General features: G+C 49.7%; 1 protein-coding gene across 3 annotated transcripts in view; it reads right to left on the bottom strand.

The window, feature by feature from the left end:
- The window catches only part of LOC149354213 (uncharacterized), an 83,399-nt gene that overhangs the window by 42,002 nt on the left and 25,751 nt on the right, over positions 1–15,646 (bottom strand). The window contains exons 3-6 of one of the 3 annotated variants that reach the window (XM_089583176.1): positions 13,862–14,060; positions 8,498–8,730; positions 6,675–6,776; positions 3,746–3,943 (exon numbers count right to left, since the gene is read on the bottom strand). In XM_089583176.1, the coding sequence (XP_089439302.1) occupies positions 3,933–3,943; positions 6,675–6,776; positions 8,498–8,730; positions 13,862–14,060 (545 nt within the window). In that variant the 3' untranslated portion in view covers positions 3,746–3,932. Of the gene's footprint in view, positions 1–3,745; positions 3,944–6,605; positions 6,777–8,497; positions 8,731–13,861; positions 14,061–15,646 lie in introns of those variants that run through there. The other 2 variants (XM_089583173.1, XM_089583174.1) reach the window with 2 other exon arrangements.

Genomic DNA, 15,646 nt, shown 5'->3' with positions numbered 1-15,646 from the left:
GACGATCAGTGCGGCGCGTCGGCCTAGTGGCCATATGGCTTGATGAATGTTGCTGCGCGTGCATTATTTGTCTAAATAATGATTGCACTTCGCGCTCTGAGCTCGCTACTTGTTTTTGGTCGGCGAATGTTTTCGCTCGGCCACCGATATGCCGTTGGCCAACGGGTCTCGTTTTGGTCGGCGGCGTTGTCACACTAGGACGACGCTTGGTCGTTGGGGCGTCGTCGTCGTCGTCGGTGCAGTGTGACTGGCTAGTCGGGGAACGACCAGGTTGGCCGACGCGATCGTCGGCGTCGCTGTCGCGTCGACCTCGGGGTCCCGTCGGCCTGTGTGAACACGCCTGAACTGCGCGCTGGTCCCAGGCTGCCCTAATCGTCGCTAGGCCTAGGTGGTCTCGCTTCCGCAGTTGACGGCGCTCTGGAAGTCGACTGTGCTATAATAAAAGGCCTACTCTTCACATCGCTTTAGTGCGAACTCGTCCCATAATAGAAGATAAGTTCGATTTCCACGACGCCTTCATCAACGGAGCTAGCAGACGAGCAGCGCGCACGAAGAAGCAGCGTCGAGCTGTCGGGATGGGACAACGTCGGCGTGAGGTCGGCGCTGTTGTCGGCAGAGTGTGACACACGGGTCGGCCGACGGCTGCTATCTCGGCGACGCGACGGCGATGCGCTCGTCAGGCGACGACCGGTGCTCGGTCGGCGTCTGCGCAGTGTGACAGACGCGCCGACGGCACGAAAATCGCTGCCGCCGACCATCGCCAGACTGAAATCGGCCGATCGTCGGCGTAGTGTGAACGCGCCTTTACCATTTGACGTTGCCTACACGCTCGGTGTTCGCTGGCACAATCTGAGCTGCGTCGGGCCTGACGCCTGCCTCCTCTTCGGAATCGCTGGCCAGCGGATCAAAAATGAAGTGGTTGTCGGGGTTCGAACCGCGGCGTCTTCTTCCTCGTCTGCGTCATCCCGCGATTCCTCATAATCGGTGTCTTCGCCGAAATAAAACTCTTCTTTCCGACTCGGAGCTGTTCGACTTGCCCTCCGCCCGGCTCTCCGTGTTTACGCGCACCACGTGCGTGTCAAGCAGACGACATGCCTACACGACGTCACGGCTTTCCGGACCCACGTGACAACGCATTGTCTGGTTTTTGACGTCATGAAAGAGCCTGGCAAAACCTGGCAACTACGAACCGAAACCGAAACTGTTGGGTACAAATAATACGATTATTAATTATATAATGCGAGTTCATGCTTCTAAGACGGTGTTGCATGCTCACTGAATCGCTACGCATTATTTTCAACCCAGAGATACAACACAAAAATTTGGTGTCTCTACCCCTTTAAGGTCTTGTCCGCAGTGTAGTGTTTCATGCAATGCGTGTCTGATGCATTCATTACCTATTTTGTGTTTTTCATTAAACATTGCCCCACAGTGTTGCTGCTGTAAACGTATATCTGTACTTAGGTTTTTTTTCTTGGGGCCCGGGGCCCCGTCAGGCAGAATTTATTTGCCTTTAGCTCCGGGCTCCACGATTTTTGACAATCTGATATAAATATTCAATTCAATTTAATGCACCCATTGTGCTCGACGCCTACTGCAGGACCGGAAATGAGCGGTTTCCTGGAGCCAGCCTTGGTACAATGGAAGAATGTTCCCCCTCGGGTACGGCCGGTAGCTGAAGACAAGGCGGCAGGACGCGCTGGTCCGAGTGACGCAGCAGCAGCGTTCAGAGGTAGTCACAAGCCATCTGCACACGGTGGCGGCAAATGCACAGTTGTGGGTCATCGCCGGAAGGGATTAGCGCTGGTGTCGCACAGTTCAGTAACACGTCTACCCCCCACGTGTGCCGGAAGGGGGCACGGACAGGAGCTGCATGCGTGAAGGCTGCGGGCTTGGTGATTGTGCTACCCCCGGGTGGCGCCGTGCAGCGAGTTCACCGAAGTCAACAGCACTGATGTCCTTGGGCCGGTGAGATACACAGAGGTTCGCACCGAACATTTGTGGAGACGGCAACGGGGCCTGCAGCGCTGATGAGAGCTGTGACGAAAAGGGAAGTTCTGCCAAGAATTGGAGAACGCGCAGATGGGGCCCAGCTGTGCGATGGTGCCACCAGAGCGGCGAGAGTGTGCGTGCGATAGTGATTTGCGGCCATCTACGAAGGAAAGATGGAACGTTGCCAGGGGGGCGGGCGATGCCGCCCGTGGGCTGAACCTCGGACCCGATTGCTGTTCTTTTTGGTAGCGGTATTTAATCGTGTTTTGATCTGACTTAATTGGGATGCTGACCTGAACAAATATGTTTCAACCTGTAACCCGATGCTTGTCTGGGAAGCTTCTTCCATGTGCTGACCGATAGAAAGAACCTATGGAGAAGTACAACTGGCGCAGTCGGGCAGAACTTTTTAGGCTGAGCGGAAACCGTTCACCAGGGACAAGCGGCAACGACGATGAGAGTGATGGAGGGAGCAACTGGCCTTACGAGGAGAACCCAGCAGACTTCTAGGCTCCCCTGACACAGCTGGGGCACCGACATTGACGCTTTGGTAGCAAGGCGAGTGCCCGTTTAATTTCTGGCGTTTGAGTGCAATGCGAAAGCCTTAGGTTTTGACAAGTGATATGAGAAGTGCACCGGGATGGAGAACAAGGGTGCAGACGGGACGGGGAAGAGGTGCTGTCGTTAACAAGCAAAAAATGTAAGAGGCTACAACACCTCGCAGCAGCAGCAGCTGCTCAGGGTCGGATACGCCGTCGGAGGAGGACCGAACCCCCAAAATTCACCAGTCTTTTGAAGGGCAACTCGCAGTAATGCCAACTCGGCAAGCGCTAGTGCCGGGTTCGTTCGAACATGTTGAGGCAACTTTGGAATCATATGAGGTACCAACTGAAGGGTGGGCCGGACTTGTGTTCCCACGACTCAGTGAGAGGGCACGGGGCCTCCTTACCCATTTGTCTTCGGAAGGAAGGCGAGAATACGCCATCCTGTTATTATTATTAGTGGTTATTTATTGGTCATAAAAAATAAAAATTGAAAGAACAGATGTTGCCAGCCACGGCATCTGCTACCGAAACCTGAAGCACGTGAGGAGCTGCGGCCAGCCGGAATAGAAGCACAGGGAGAGGTGAGGGAGAAGGAAAGAGAGGGGGGAGCGACAGAAGAAAGGATAGGGGTAGGGCAACAATATACATTAACGCCATCCTAAAAAGCTAAATTTGGGCAGGCCTGAGGCTGTCAGTTGCGGAATACAAACGTCTATTCCAATCTTCCAACAACAGGCCGGAAGAGACGTGCGAGCAATTCGCGGTCAGATTAGAAAATTATTTAGAGTACTAAGTAGAAAGCACTGAAGTTAACACGTGGAAAAGTTCATACGGCTGGTCGTCTCAAACCTTCTGAAGGGATGCCTCAGTCCAGACGCGAGAGCACATATTGTGGCTAATCAAAGTAAAAAGCGAGGGCTTCGTAAGTCCAACTATGTACCTGCAATAGCACAGGCATACGAAGAGAGTGTCAGGTGCAGAGTAGCAGTGGGAAGGATGGCAGGTGTGAGTACAATGCTGACAGCTTATTAAGGGAGACCAACAGCTGAAGGGAGACCGACAGCGCGCACTTCAGAAAACGCTATCCCCGAATCGCGGTGCAGAAAACAATGCTTTAAGTGCCATGTGTACGGGCACATTGCAAAGGGATGCATGTAGGGTGCAGCACCGGCTAGGCAGGCGGCGAAAAGATTTTTGACAATCTGATATAAATATTCAATTCAATTTAATGCACCCATTGTGCTCGACGCCTACTGCAGGACCGGAAATGAGCGGTTTCCTGGAGCCAGCCTTGGTACAATGGAAGAATGTTCCCCCTCGGGTACGGCCGGTAGCTGAAGACAAGGCGGCAGGACGCGCTGGTCCGAGTGACGCAGCAGCAGCGTTCAGAGGTAGTCACAAGCCATCTGCACACGGTGGCGGCAATTGGTGTCTCTACCCCTTTAAGGTCTTGTCCGCAGTGTAGTGTTTCATGCAATGCGTGTCTGATGCATTCATTACCTATTTTGTGTTTTTCATTAAACATTGCCCCACAGTGTTGCTGCTGTAAACGTATATCTGCGAGGACAGGTAGGTCATTGCTCGTGTAGCCGCGCCATATGAGGTCGGTGGATCGATGACGTGGCAGCGCGAAGAACACAAGTAAGTAAAGGCTACTACGGGTAGATCGCCATTCGAGCTGATGTACGGAAGGTTGCAGATCGAGCCGCTCACCATCCCGCAGAAATTTTGGACAGGAGAATGGGCAGTCCTGGACTCATTAGGAGTCCCCGCGGCTCAGCACATGCAGAAGTTACGCGAAAGGATGGCTGAGGCCAGTGCAGCGGCTGACTAAAGTGCAGAAATGGCTCAGCGTGCATATACCGACCCTACAGTCTCAGAGCAACAGCCATGAGTTTCGCTGAGGACGAACATGCATTGTGGCTAGAGCAGGTGGACAGGGCCTGTCAGGGTCATTAAGCAGTTGCACCCAGATACCTACGCCGACAGGTTAGAAGAGCGGTTGTGCCATTCGGAACACGCCAATAAGCTGCGACCTTACCACACGCAGGTGAGTGCTGTTGGCTTAATGATTTGAAGGTGATGAGGAATTAGGTCACATGTTAACCTTGCCTTCTCATGAGAACCCAAGCAGCGACTTGCCGCCTGGCGCACTGAATCATCTCAGTGTGCCTCAACGTTCGGAGATTGAAGCGCTAGCTGGCCAGAAACACACGCATCTTCGGAGACAGGCCAGGCCAATGAAACATAGGCTTGGACAGCATCTAGCTCTAGGTAGGCGCAGCAAGTCTATCCGTACAAGGCACCGACGGCTTTCAGAAAAGGAGTAGAACAGAGCTCAGAAAGTGGGGTCTCGTGTATCCGGTGGAGAGCACGTATGCTCATCCGGTGGTCTGAGTGGCGAAGTGGGATGGAGGAGTGAGACTATGTGTCAACTGCCTCAGACAAAACAGTATCACCGAACTGGATGCATACCCAATGAGCGTATCCGAAGAGTTCCTGCTGCGCGTCGCAAAGACGGAGTAATCACCCTGATATACATGCTAAAGGCGTGTTGGCAGATGCGGCTAGAGGAGGCGACACAAGATCTCACCGCATTCGTAAAGCCCCACGGTCAGTAGTTGTGGCGGGTTATGCCATCTGCCTCGGACACGCTGGCTTCACTTTTCAGCACATAATGAGCGAAGTGCTGGCTCCCCACCGCGCTTATGCTTTTGCGTACATTGATGGCGTTGCAATATTTTCTGGGACATGGGAGGATCATCTCAAGCACATAGAGAAGTTGTTCAAATTGGTCAAACGATCCAAGAAATTGCCGCACCCCAAACGAACCGAAAGCTGACGAGCTTCTAAGGCTAGCCAACTATTATCGTCAGTATGTACCGAGTTACGTGCAGGATGGGGTTCCCTTGAACAACCTCACTATGAGGCGGACGCCGCGGCAGCTCCCCTGGAAACGAGGCCCAGAAGGCATTCGACGAAGTCAAGGTTAGGCTGAGTTCTGCGACGACGCTACGCCCACCGGACCCCATGCAATAATATGTTCTTGCCACCGACGCGTCCGACTTCGCCGTCGGCGCGTGTCTAGCGCAACTCGACGAGGAGGGTAACGAGTGCCCCGTGGCTCTCTTGAGCAGGAAACTGAGGCCGGCCCAGGCCCGTTGGACCACCAGTGAAAGGGAGCCTTACACAATTATTCGGGAGTCGGAAAAGTTTTAAGGGAGTTTAACGCTCCAAAGCGACTAAGCTATGAGGGACGCCTCACTGAACGGCTCCGGAAATTTCGACCACCTGAGGATCTTTGATGCGCACTGACATTGCACGGTACACGGGCCTCTAAAATTTCACCTCCATCGAACCCACCTGTTTAGGGTCAGCAGCAGAGCGCCGTAACGCCCTGGAGGCGTGGTTGTTCGGCACTAATATGCGAGTGATCATCACTGATCATTGTCCTATCCGCTCCTTCACCCTGAGCAGTCCGCACAGCGCTAAGCTCACTCGATGGACGATGGCTTTGCAAAAGTGCAACACAAAAAGGGGATCCAAAACGTGCACGCTGACACCGTGTGGAGGCTTGTGTGTGCAGCTAATCTTGAGCTAGCTAAATGAGTGGGGAAGAAAGTGGACTTAATTTTTTTCTTTCTTTCCCTTGTATTATTTAGTGTTTAGCAGAAGGAGGTGGACACCATATTAGATCCTGCCTCATTTCACGAAGTGCATCGTCAGTTTTTTAGGTGCTGATATTGCTTGTGAGAAAAAGTATACTCCCAGTTTTTGTATAAATTTCTGGTTAGAAATAAGTTTTAGGTGGCTATTTTTCGTGCCTACGATGCCGTTATTTCTAGCCTCTGACGTTTTGTCTGATTATTCGCAAATTTTTTGTGATTGTTTTTTTCGCTAGCTAGACATCAAACTTCGAGCAAGACACCGGCGAGATGCCCCGTAGCAGCTCTTGCCTGCTCTCGTCTGCTGTCACAACTAATACAGAGGAAGAAAATCAAAAGGAATGTCCAGAGCACTCAAAAAGTCCTGATCGGTGGCCGGCGCAGGAAGTTGGGTGCTACTCACGGATCGATCGAAGGAATTGTTCCCAGTCCCGTTATGGCGCCCCTGCGAGGTACCACGAGCCATGCGTACCAGGAACCCGAGTCGTACGGCCCGCGCTGTACCTCTCTGCTGCCGAAGCGCAGCCTGGAGCATGAAGAACCGGTCCACGCTGGCTTGCTTGGAGGAGACACCCTAGAATAGGGTTGAAGGTGAAAGTTTAGCGACAATTAATAACAAATTACGCAAGGAATATATAGCAAGAAATCCCGTCATACAAGACCGTAGGTGGGACCTCCCACTCTATTATCTGCCCCCTTGCGTCTTGCGCTTATCCATCCCTTCACAGCACTCTCCAGCTGCCTGCGCGAAGCGCCATCAACATCGACCAGACCTGAAAATCTATAAACAACGTTTTCTATTTTACCCCAACCGCACAAGTGGCTAGACCCAGGTTGTTTCGTAACTATATAAATCTTCGTCTGCATATCTTTGCCAATGAATCCGAGAAGTTCGGTGTCCAGAGCGGGAGCTGCTGGCGTTGTTAGTGATTTGGTTTTTATTACTCGAAAATGGTTAAAAGGTTGGTGCTTTAGAGATATGGGGCTTAACGTCCCAAAGAGACTCGGGCTATGAGGTATGAGGGTCGCCGTAGTGAAGGGCTACGGAAATTTTGACCACCTGAAGTTCTTCAAGTAAAGAGGTCAAAGCGCTTCTCTACAACACGTTCTGGACGTGTTTTGGGATAAGCACGCGATATCTAGTGATAACATTTGGTTCAGTATGGTCTGGACGTCAGCATTTGCAGTTAAGCTCATAGGATTTCATCGTCAATTTTTGCCTTCCTGGTCATAACTGCTTTGGGAGTTATGTAAGAGATATTTCAGTCGTTCTAGGCATGTGTTTTGCCCTCTGTACATGCACTTATTTTTAGTTGCATGTTTTCTTCTCTGTACTATGATGCATTAAACCTTAGGACACCTGGATCATCGCATGCTATTTGCCTGCGACCACTATATTTAGGTTTCCATTCCATCAACCGAATGAATGCGGCGGGACAGGTGGCTTCAAGGCACGTCAAGCACAAAAAAACCTGAAATACCACCGCTGATACGTCGTTCAATGCCTTTCCGGCTCTTGAAGCAGCCTGGCTTAAGCGTTGTAGTGACTTTAAACCACATATCAGCGATAATACTGCAGTTTTTTTGTGCATCACATGACGTAAAATCACCACTGACCTCAAAGCCATTGTTCAATTGGATCAAGCTGAAACCGAAACAGCATCGAGAAGAAATTCAAATATAATTTATTTAGCCATCATAGGCGAATACTACAGGGTGATTCAGGTATAATGTCTAAACCATCATTTAACACAAGAAAACATGCCAGCAAAATTTTGCTCTCTACACACATCTAAGCCTAGCATGTGCACCAATCAACAGAGGTTGTAGGTGTCTACACACACTCACTGATGCACACTCACGCACATGCGCGAAGATGTTTCCCTTTGCCAATGAAACAGTCGGCGATAATCTACAATGCAAGAGGGAAAGCAGATCCGTGAAATAACTTCAATCAATAATAACATTGCAGACCAGCCGACTGATCAACATTGTTACCATCTGATGGCAAATTTTCGGTCTTCCTTAAAGACTACATCAAGCATTCTGAGTTCCATTGGGTTCAGATTCCAAGTGGACATCCAAAAGCCTAACAATGCAGAATAAAAATCAAGACGAAGTGTTGTCAAAAGAAATATAAAAAACCAACCCATTTCATTTTCAAGCCCACGTGTAACGCATTTCCTTGTGCTACGAACCAGACATAAAAGTTACGGTAAGTAACCTGCGATCATATGAACCGTTTGGAAGAAAGCAGTTTCAGGTGTGTAACCCATTTCGTGAACGTTCACTCACTGGGAACGGGAGAGGGAGAGCGTCTACGGAAGGCAGGTGCCCCAGAAGAGGCCCAATTGAAGCCAGGTGACGCCACATCACATCCGTCAGTGGCACAAGTTGGAGCCACTGCCGCAGAGCCGGGTGCGATGCGCCTCGCTAGGGACTGGAATCCACGGCTCCACTTCTTTGCCGAATGGGTGTCCCAGCAGCAAGCAGTCGGCAGGGCAGAAGCTATAGTCCTCTTGCCCTGTCTGTGAAATAGAGTGCAAGAAAGCGTTCTGCTTTCGAAACGGACGACGGTTTGTTGCTTGTCCATATCTGCTTCAAAAATATGCCTGTAAGCTTTGAGTTTAGAACCTATGAGCAGCTGCAATATGTTGGGGCTCATCTGATTCCCCGAACCACACGGGAAGTGCACTGTACGTTCTCAAATGAGATGCACTTAGGGGCACAACAAAGAATGCACAGCCAAGAATGGTTGTTAAATGAGCTGATTGATGATGATGATGGATTTTTATGGTGCAAGGGCATCTGTAGCCAAAGAGCGACATGGCAAGGTGTTCTCCTACTCAAGGTGGGGTCAAAGACCCATTTCCCAAGCATTCCACCCTAAGCAAGCCGAGCACCAGACCAAGGGAAAGTTTGTGCCCATTGTATCACTGGTGGGTACCCGGCGGCACTGGTGATCGAACCCCGCACCTTCCGCATGCTAGGCGGATGCTCAGATCACTAAGCCACCGCTAAATGTGGTTGTTCAAGTATCACTGTACACTATTTTCACTGCGATCCTCACGATACTTGAACGAAGTGAAACCAGGCGAGAAGAAAATGCAGAAAAAAGCAGGAGGGGGGAGAAGGGCCGACCTAAGGGCAAACAGCATTTAGTTCATCAGATAACTTAAGAAGCGTGTTAGCAGCTCTCTAGAGCAGACCTACAGACTGAACAGTAGCTATTCGTTTTTGTGCAGTTAGTATATGTGTTTAGGGATATGGACAGTTTGAACAGGTTCACGACACCTTTTCATTTTCCCTTACATACTTCATTGCCCCTGCTAACTTTTAGCATAATTGGTTATGTTATTACTCGATTCGATAGATGAGAATCCAATCTTACTATTTAGTCTGGCAGTGATCAGCAGGTATGTTGCATAACTAGTGCTTTTGCAAAGACAGAGCATTTCTTTTTCTGGAAAATTTAAACATACATTAGGGGTAAGAATGAACCGATTATTGACGAACTGCAAGACACTTAATTGCCCCGTTGAACGGAATCTACCTAACCAGTTGAAATGGAGTTCTAGCATGATCAATTCATGTACAATGTTCATAGAACGAAACGAAGTAAAAAGGACGCGCAACCTTCGGTACATCCACCACCCCGTGGATGCTTTGCACGACCGTCGCAATGGCGCAACTCGCAGTGGCGCACCTTGCAAGTGAAACCAGCACTAAGCGAAATGCTTAACACCACGCCATCACAAAGCACCAAATTCTCAAAGAGCTGTTCCTTCAGTTGGCGACGGACAGAGTCATGCATGGCTGGCTGTATTGCATTATTTACGAGACGTGACAAAATGCGGAAGTCGAGTTCCACGGCACGCTCTGGTCGCGAATTTCAAGGCCCTTAGCTGCTGCCTACAGTTAGGAGATCAATAGGCCATAGCTGGTACGTCCCCGTTTTCGTGTCTGAATTTCGTCGCATGTGGCTAAGAAATGCAGTGCACGCTGACCTCCCCCAGCCAGTGTGACCTGCACCTACTTAGAAGAGGGCAGAATCTATGTGCTGGAGGCGAGTATGCATTTCTAGACTATACGAGGTCTGTTAGAAAAGTATCCGACATTATTTTTTTTTTTGCGAACACCTGATGGATGTGAAACAAGCGCACTTACAGCAGCCGACCTTGAACCCTCGTGCGCATGCACGAATTTTTTCCCGCCTGCCGATAGCGTCAGTCACTGGGAAGCAGCGTTTGAGTGAGGCAGTGCGCAGTGCTCTCGTCGGTTTTTTGTTGCAAGGAAAATGGCGGAGCGAGAGGAGCAGCGCTACTACCTCAAATTTTGCCAGAAACTTGGCGATAGCCAAGTGGAAACCATTCGAAATATTCAGACGGCTTTCGGTAATGATGCTATGAGCAGCACATAGATTAAGCAGTGGTGCAACTGGTTTAAAGACAGCCGCACATCCGTGGAGAGAGAGCCACGCTCCGGTCGGCCGTCAACTTGCCGAAATGACCAGGTCATTGCCGAAGTGAACGCTGTGGTGATGCGGGACTGTTGTGTGACTATCCGAGAAATTGCGGGAGAGGTGTACATCAGCAATTTTTATGCACATTCCATTATCACCGAAGATTTGGCCATGGAGAGAGATGCGGCGAAATTCGTGCCAAAGCTGCTGACGGTGGAGAAAAAGCAGCTTCGTGTTGAAGTCTCACAGGAGATGCTGGATTCCACAAACAGTTACCCTGACTTCACCTATGCCGTAATCACTAGTGATGAGTCTTGGGTGTACGGGTACGACCCGGAACACAAATCCCAGTCGTCACAGAGGACGCATTCCACGTCACCAAGACCAAAGAAGGCCCGCCAAGTGCGCAGCAATGTCAGAGTGATGCTGACTGCTTTTTTGACTCCCTCTGTGTGGCACACCACGAGTACGCACCCCACAGGGTCAAAGAATGACTAAATAGTACTACAGTCGATGTCCTCCATCGCCTACGTGGTGCTGTGCGGCGCAAGAGACCGGAATTGAGGTCAACAAGAAATTGGCGCATCCCTCGCGGCATTGCTCCTGCACATTCCTCGCATTTGATTCAGACTTTTCTGACGAAAAACCAGACTCCTGTAGTTCAACAGGCTCCTTACTCTCCTGATATGTCCCCCTACGACTTCTGGCTGTTTCCTAAAATGAAGAGGCCATTGAAAGGAGCGCCATTTCAGAAAAGAAAGGACATTGTGGCTGCAACGACGGCAGAGCTAAATTCCATTCCGAAAAGGGCCTTTTCGGAATATTTCCAACAATGGCAGCACCGATGGGAGATGTATATGGAGCCCCAAGGAGACTACTTTGAAGGTTATTAGGTTTCCAACGCTCCAGTTATGCCAGTTTTTTTTGTTCGGCCAAAGGTCGGATACTTTTCTAACAGACCTCGGATATAGTACGGAATGCTCATGACCACGTGAGAATAGCTGACTACTGGTTGCCGTCGCTTGTGCTGGCTACTGGAAGAAATAGAGACGAGGCGTGGGCTCCAGTAAGATATTCTTCCTATGCGGTGCGCTCGGGCCGCGACGTACCGACGTGTCTCATACACAAGAAGCAGCGCTGTGCTTAGGTTATCAAAAGAGCTCGCCGGTGAGAGCCTCCCGGCACAACGAGCTTAAACGGGCACAGAAAAGGGTACATGATTTTGAAGTGTCCCTATTTTCGCCCTGCAAAAAGGCCTTCGGGCCTAATGATCACTAAAATTAGCTCAAAACGTCAATGCGCAGTGCTAATTACAAACGATTTTGTAGTGGCAGTTTCGATTTTCGTCGGCGCCAGCGCTCAAGTGCACACTGACGTCGCGGTCGACCCGCCAACCTGGGCTCCAGTGCTGCCAACCCTAGGGATTTTTCCCTAGATCTAGGGCATTTGGACGTCGTTTAGGGGAAAGGGGATCTTTTGTATAATCTAGGGAAATTTCATTTGCTCAGAGAATTAATTTTTTCTCCCTCAAATTGTGAAGACAGTACAAGCTTTTCGTTCTTTTTCCTCTACAACTGACGGAGGCCCGCACAACACCCCCGCGCGCTCGAGTAAAGCCTGTTTCACATGGAGGTGAAAACTCTTTGTTGCTGCAGCGCAAAAGCTGTTTAGAGCCATCACGGGGGCTCTGCAGCAGTCAGAGCAGCTATGTTAAAACGAGTTACAAATTTTTGCAGCGCTGTGCTTCTCAATTTTCAGTCGCTTGCATGCATGCGAACCAGCCTTTACACGGACGTAGGACGTGTATGGTCCCTGACGTGGCCAGTGGCACCCACTGATGTGATCTCGCGCGCCACCGTCTTCTCTCAACACGCGCGCCCCTTCCTCACACTGTATTTGGAGCTCGCCGCACGACGTGAAATTCCTATTCAGTAAGCATATCTGCATGTTCGTTTTGATAACTAGGAAAGAACAAGGGCGCCATTTTTTTTATAAAGAAGCGCCGTGTTGGAAATCTGAACTGGTCTAACTAAGGGAACAATTCCCAGTCCACCCGCCGTGGTGGCTCAGTGGTCATGGCGCTAGGCTGCTGACCCGAAAGACGAGGCTTCGATCTCGGCCTCGGCGGTCGAATTTCGATGGAGGCGAAATTCTGGAGGCCCGTGTACTGTGCAATGTGAGTGCACGTTAAAGAACCCAAGGAGGGCGAAATTTCCGGAGCCCTTCACTATTTCATCCCTGATAGCCTGGGTCGCTTTGGGACATTAGACCCTTCAAAATCATAAACCATAATTTCCAGTTCCATCACGACGAACAAAGTGAGTTAAGGTCACAAGAGGCATTCAAAAGAAAATCACTGCTTCATTGCTTTAATTGATTAAAACTGTTACGTCAGCCACCCTCTACAGCAATCGCAGCAAATGAACAAGCAGCTTTTATATGTTCCCGTACACTCCTCAAGCGACCTCCAGGCACAGGCATTTTGTACGTGATATCATTCGGCTGTTGTCTAAACCGACACAACATGAGGGAAAAAAATTCAATTAATTCCGCATGCCGATGCATGTTTACTAATATCTTGCGTACAGTGAAAAAAAAAAGACATACGACATAGAGCCTTTAATTTGTAATTTTCAAAGAGTGCTACGTTTACCTTGTAGCTTCATTTAGAAGTTCATTTTACATCCTTCATTTCAAATACACAGCTAATTTACTCAACAAGATCTGGTAATAGAGTAGCTGCAAGATAAAATTTGCTACTGAATTACGCATAAATATACAATTTTACAATATACAACAAAAAAATATTTTTCATATTTAGGGAAATCTAGGGAATTTTTGGTTGCAAATTGGGGGACAAGTGGCTCTGGAGGTTGGCAGCGCTGCTGGGCTCCCACATTTCTGAGCAAGTCGGCACCGCGGGAGAGCACTGCTTGTTCCTGCATGCGAACAACCACTGGGTTCGGTGACGTCACAATAATTGAGGCAAGAGGACCTTCACGTCCCTCCATTCAGACTGAAGTGCTGAGCGGCTCCTCGGACAGAATTCAATATCATATTAAATTATGTTCGACTCTAGTGCTTTCTACCGAAGCTTTCTAGAAGGCATCGCCCATGAAACAAATATCGTTTGTGTGCGTTCTAAATTTTGCGTCAGTACCCCTTTAAGCATCCCAAGAATACAGCGAGATTCTTGCCTCTGAAGGTATTCCGAGATCAGCTTCCTGCCTGGTCTGCTGGCCTTCGCCGCGGGCTCCGTGGCTGGTGCTTGGGAGCAAAGAGGCAGAGCCAGCTGACTCCTCCGCGTTCCGCGTGTCGCTTCTGCACCGGGCCTGTCCCATCGGTGGTGGTGGCAGCTCATGCTGATGATGCCTTGAGCATACGAATAAAAATTGCCTGGAAATTTGATCAGACCCACATAAGCGCATTGTAACAACTGAGCTCATCTGCTGGCACAAAAACAAAGAATTAAGGGCATAGTTTGGTGCGTTCGAAAGCATGCATGGAATGCTATGCAATCAGTATGTATACAGACTGTAAGGGGTGAATGGCGCCAAAAACTGAGATGGGCGGATCAAAGCACACCGCAGGTGCGGCAGACCGAAGGGTGTGAGGTCGAGTAGATCGCTTAGTGCCCCCAACGGTCTGCACGAACAAAAAAGAACGCAAGGATGAAGAAGCAGAGAAAAACGTCTCCACCTCACCGTCAAAACTGCAGCACACATTGCAAAGTCTACCGGCCAAAGGGTTTGCTTTGCATCCATTTAGTAGAGCATTTTAGGCTCCCTTCAGGCTGTAAAATTCTTTAAGGCAAGAGGAGCGTTTAGTCTAGCCTTTCGAGCCGCTTTAGTCCTTAATTAAGGGTACCGTGAATTCTCCACTATAAGGCTCTTAAAAGCCAGTCATGCGGCCGGACAAGTTTTGACCGAGAGTATACATAGCCCCAATAGCCTCGCTGAAGCTATGTACGGCTTAACAGCTTAGAGGCATGTGGTTCATTGCGGGAAGGACATGTATTTATTTTCACTTTAAAGCCACTAACACTGTGGCGCCATCGATCCGACCTGAACACGAGGGTTCACAACGGGGCTGCCTAGAGAAGACGCCTGGTGTCGCGTCAAAAATGGTTTTGGCAAGTTTTCGGTTTCGTTGTGCATTGGAACAACCCCAGCGCCACGCAGACAGGACAGGTGTCTTAGCACATAGTTTTAGCGGAGCGCGATCCACAAGCCTGATTCTGTTGCGTGGGGCAGCTCTCAAGAAAACAATTTTACCCAGCACCATCACCTTCCATGAGCGCAGAAAACGTCAATGCATCGTCCCCCCCCCCCCCCCGGTTGGAACTGCCCTTCATTGATATGCATGAGTCATCCCCTTCTAGAATGTCCCAGTACCTTCCGTAGCAGGAAAACTTCCCCAGTGAGGTGAAGGGCACGAAATTTTAGATCAATAAAATTCTGCATAAATACACAGCTGCTGCCAAAATATAGAAGATCAGAAGAAAGCCATATCTGGAATACACTAGTGCTCTCGATGCAGCGGTCAAATCTGGTGCAAAAGTGCACAAACTTTCTTCTGCTGCGGCCGTCTGTTGGAGTTTGTTGCGTGGTTTGACATATGCGCGGGATTGTGCTAGGTGTACCGAACGCTGCGCATTTGTTCAAAGTGTATCTCGTGGAGCGGCTATGAAATTTCTTAATTCCAAAAGTTGAAGAATTTGACACCGTCCTTTCCGTTGCGTTGTGCAGAGTGGCGCAGGCCGGTCGACCGTCACCGATTCAACGGGTACCTTGAAGAGGCAACAAACTTTGAATTCGAGAGGTTACTCAGACTTTCGTTCGAGACGACGTTTGACAGTTCATACACGGAATTCAAGCTGTTGCCGTTCTATCAAAAAGTGACTGCCGCAATTACAGAAGGAAAGAGTTGCCTGATCACTAAAACTATATTTGAACACAACACGCATCCACTGTCGGTGGACG

This window comes from Amblyomma mixtum, chromosome 3 (assembly GCF_055824585.1).
Source record: "Amblyomma mixtum isolate Tamu chromosome 3, ASM5582458v1, whole genome shotgun sequence".
Classification (NCBI taxonomy): Eukaryota; Metazoa; Arthropoda; class Arachnida; order Ixodida; family Ixodidae; genus Amblyomma; species Amblyomma mixtum.
Note: the sequence above shows the minus strand (reverse complement) of the source record. Positions and strands in the feature narration are given on the sequence as shown.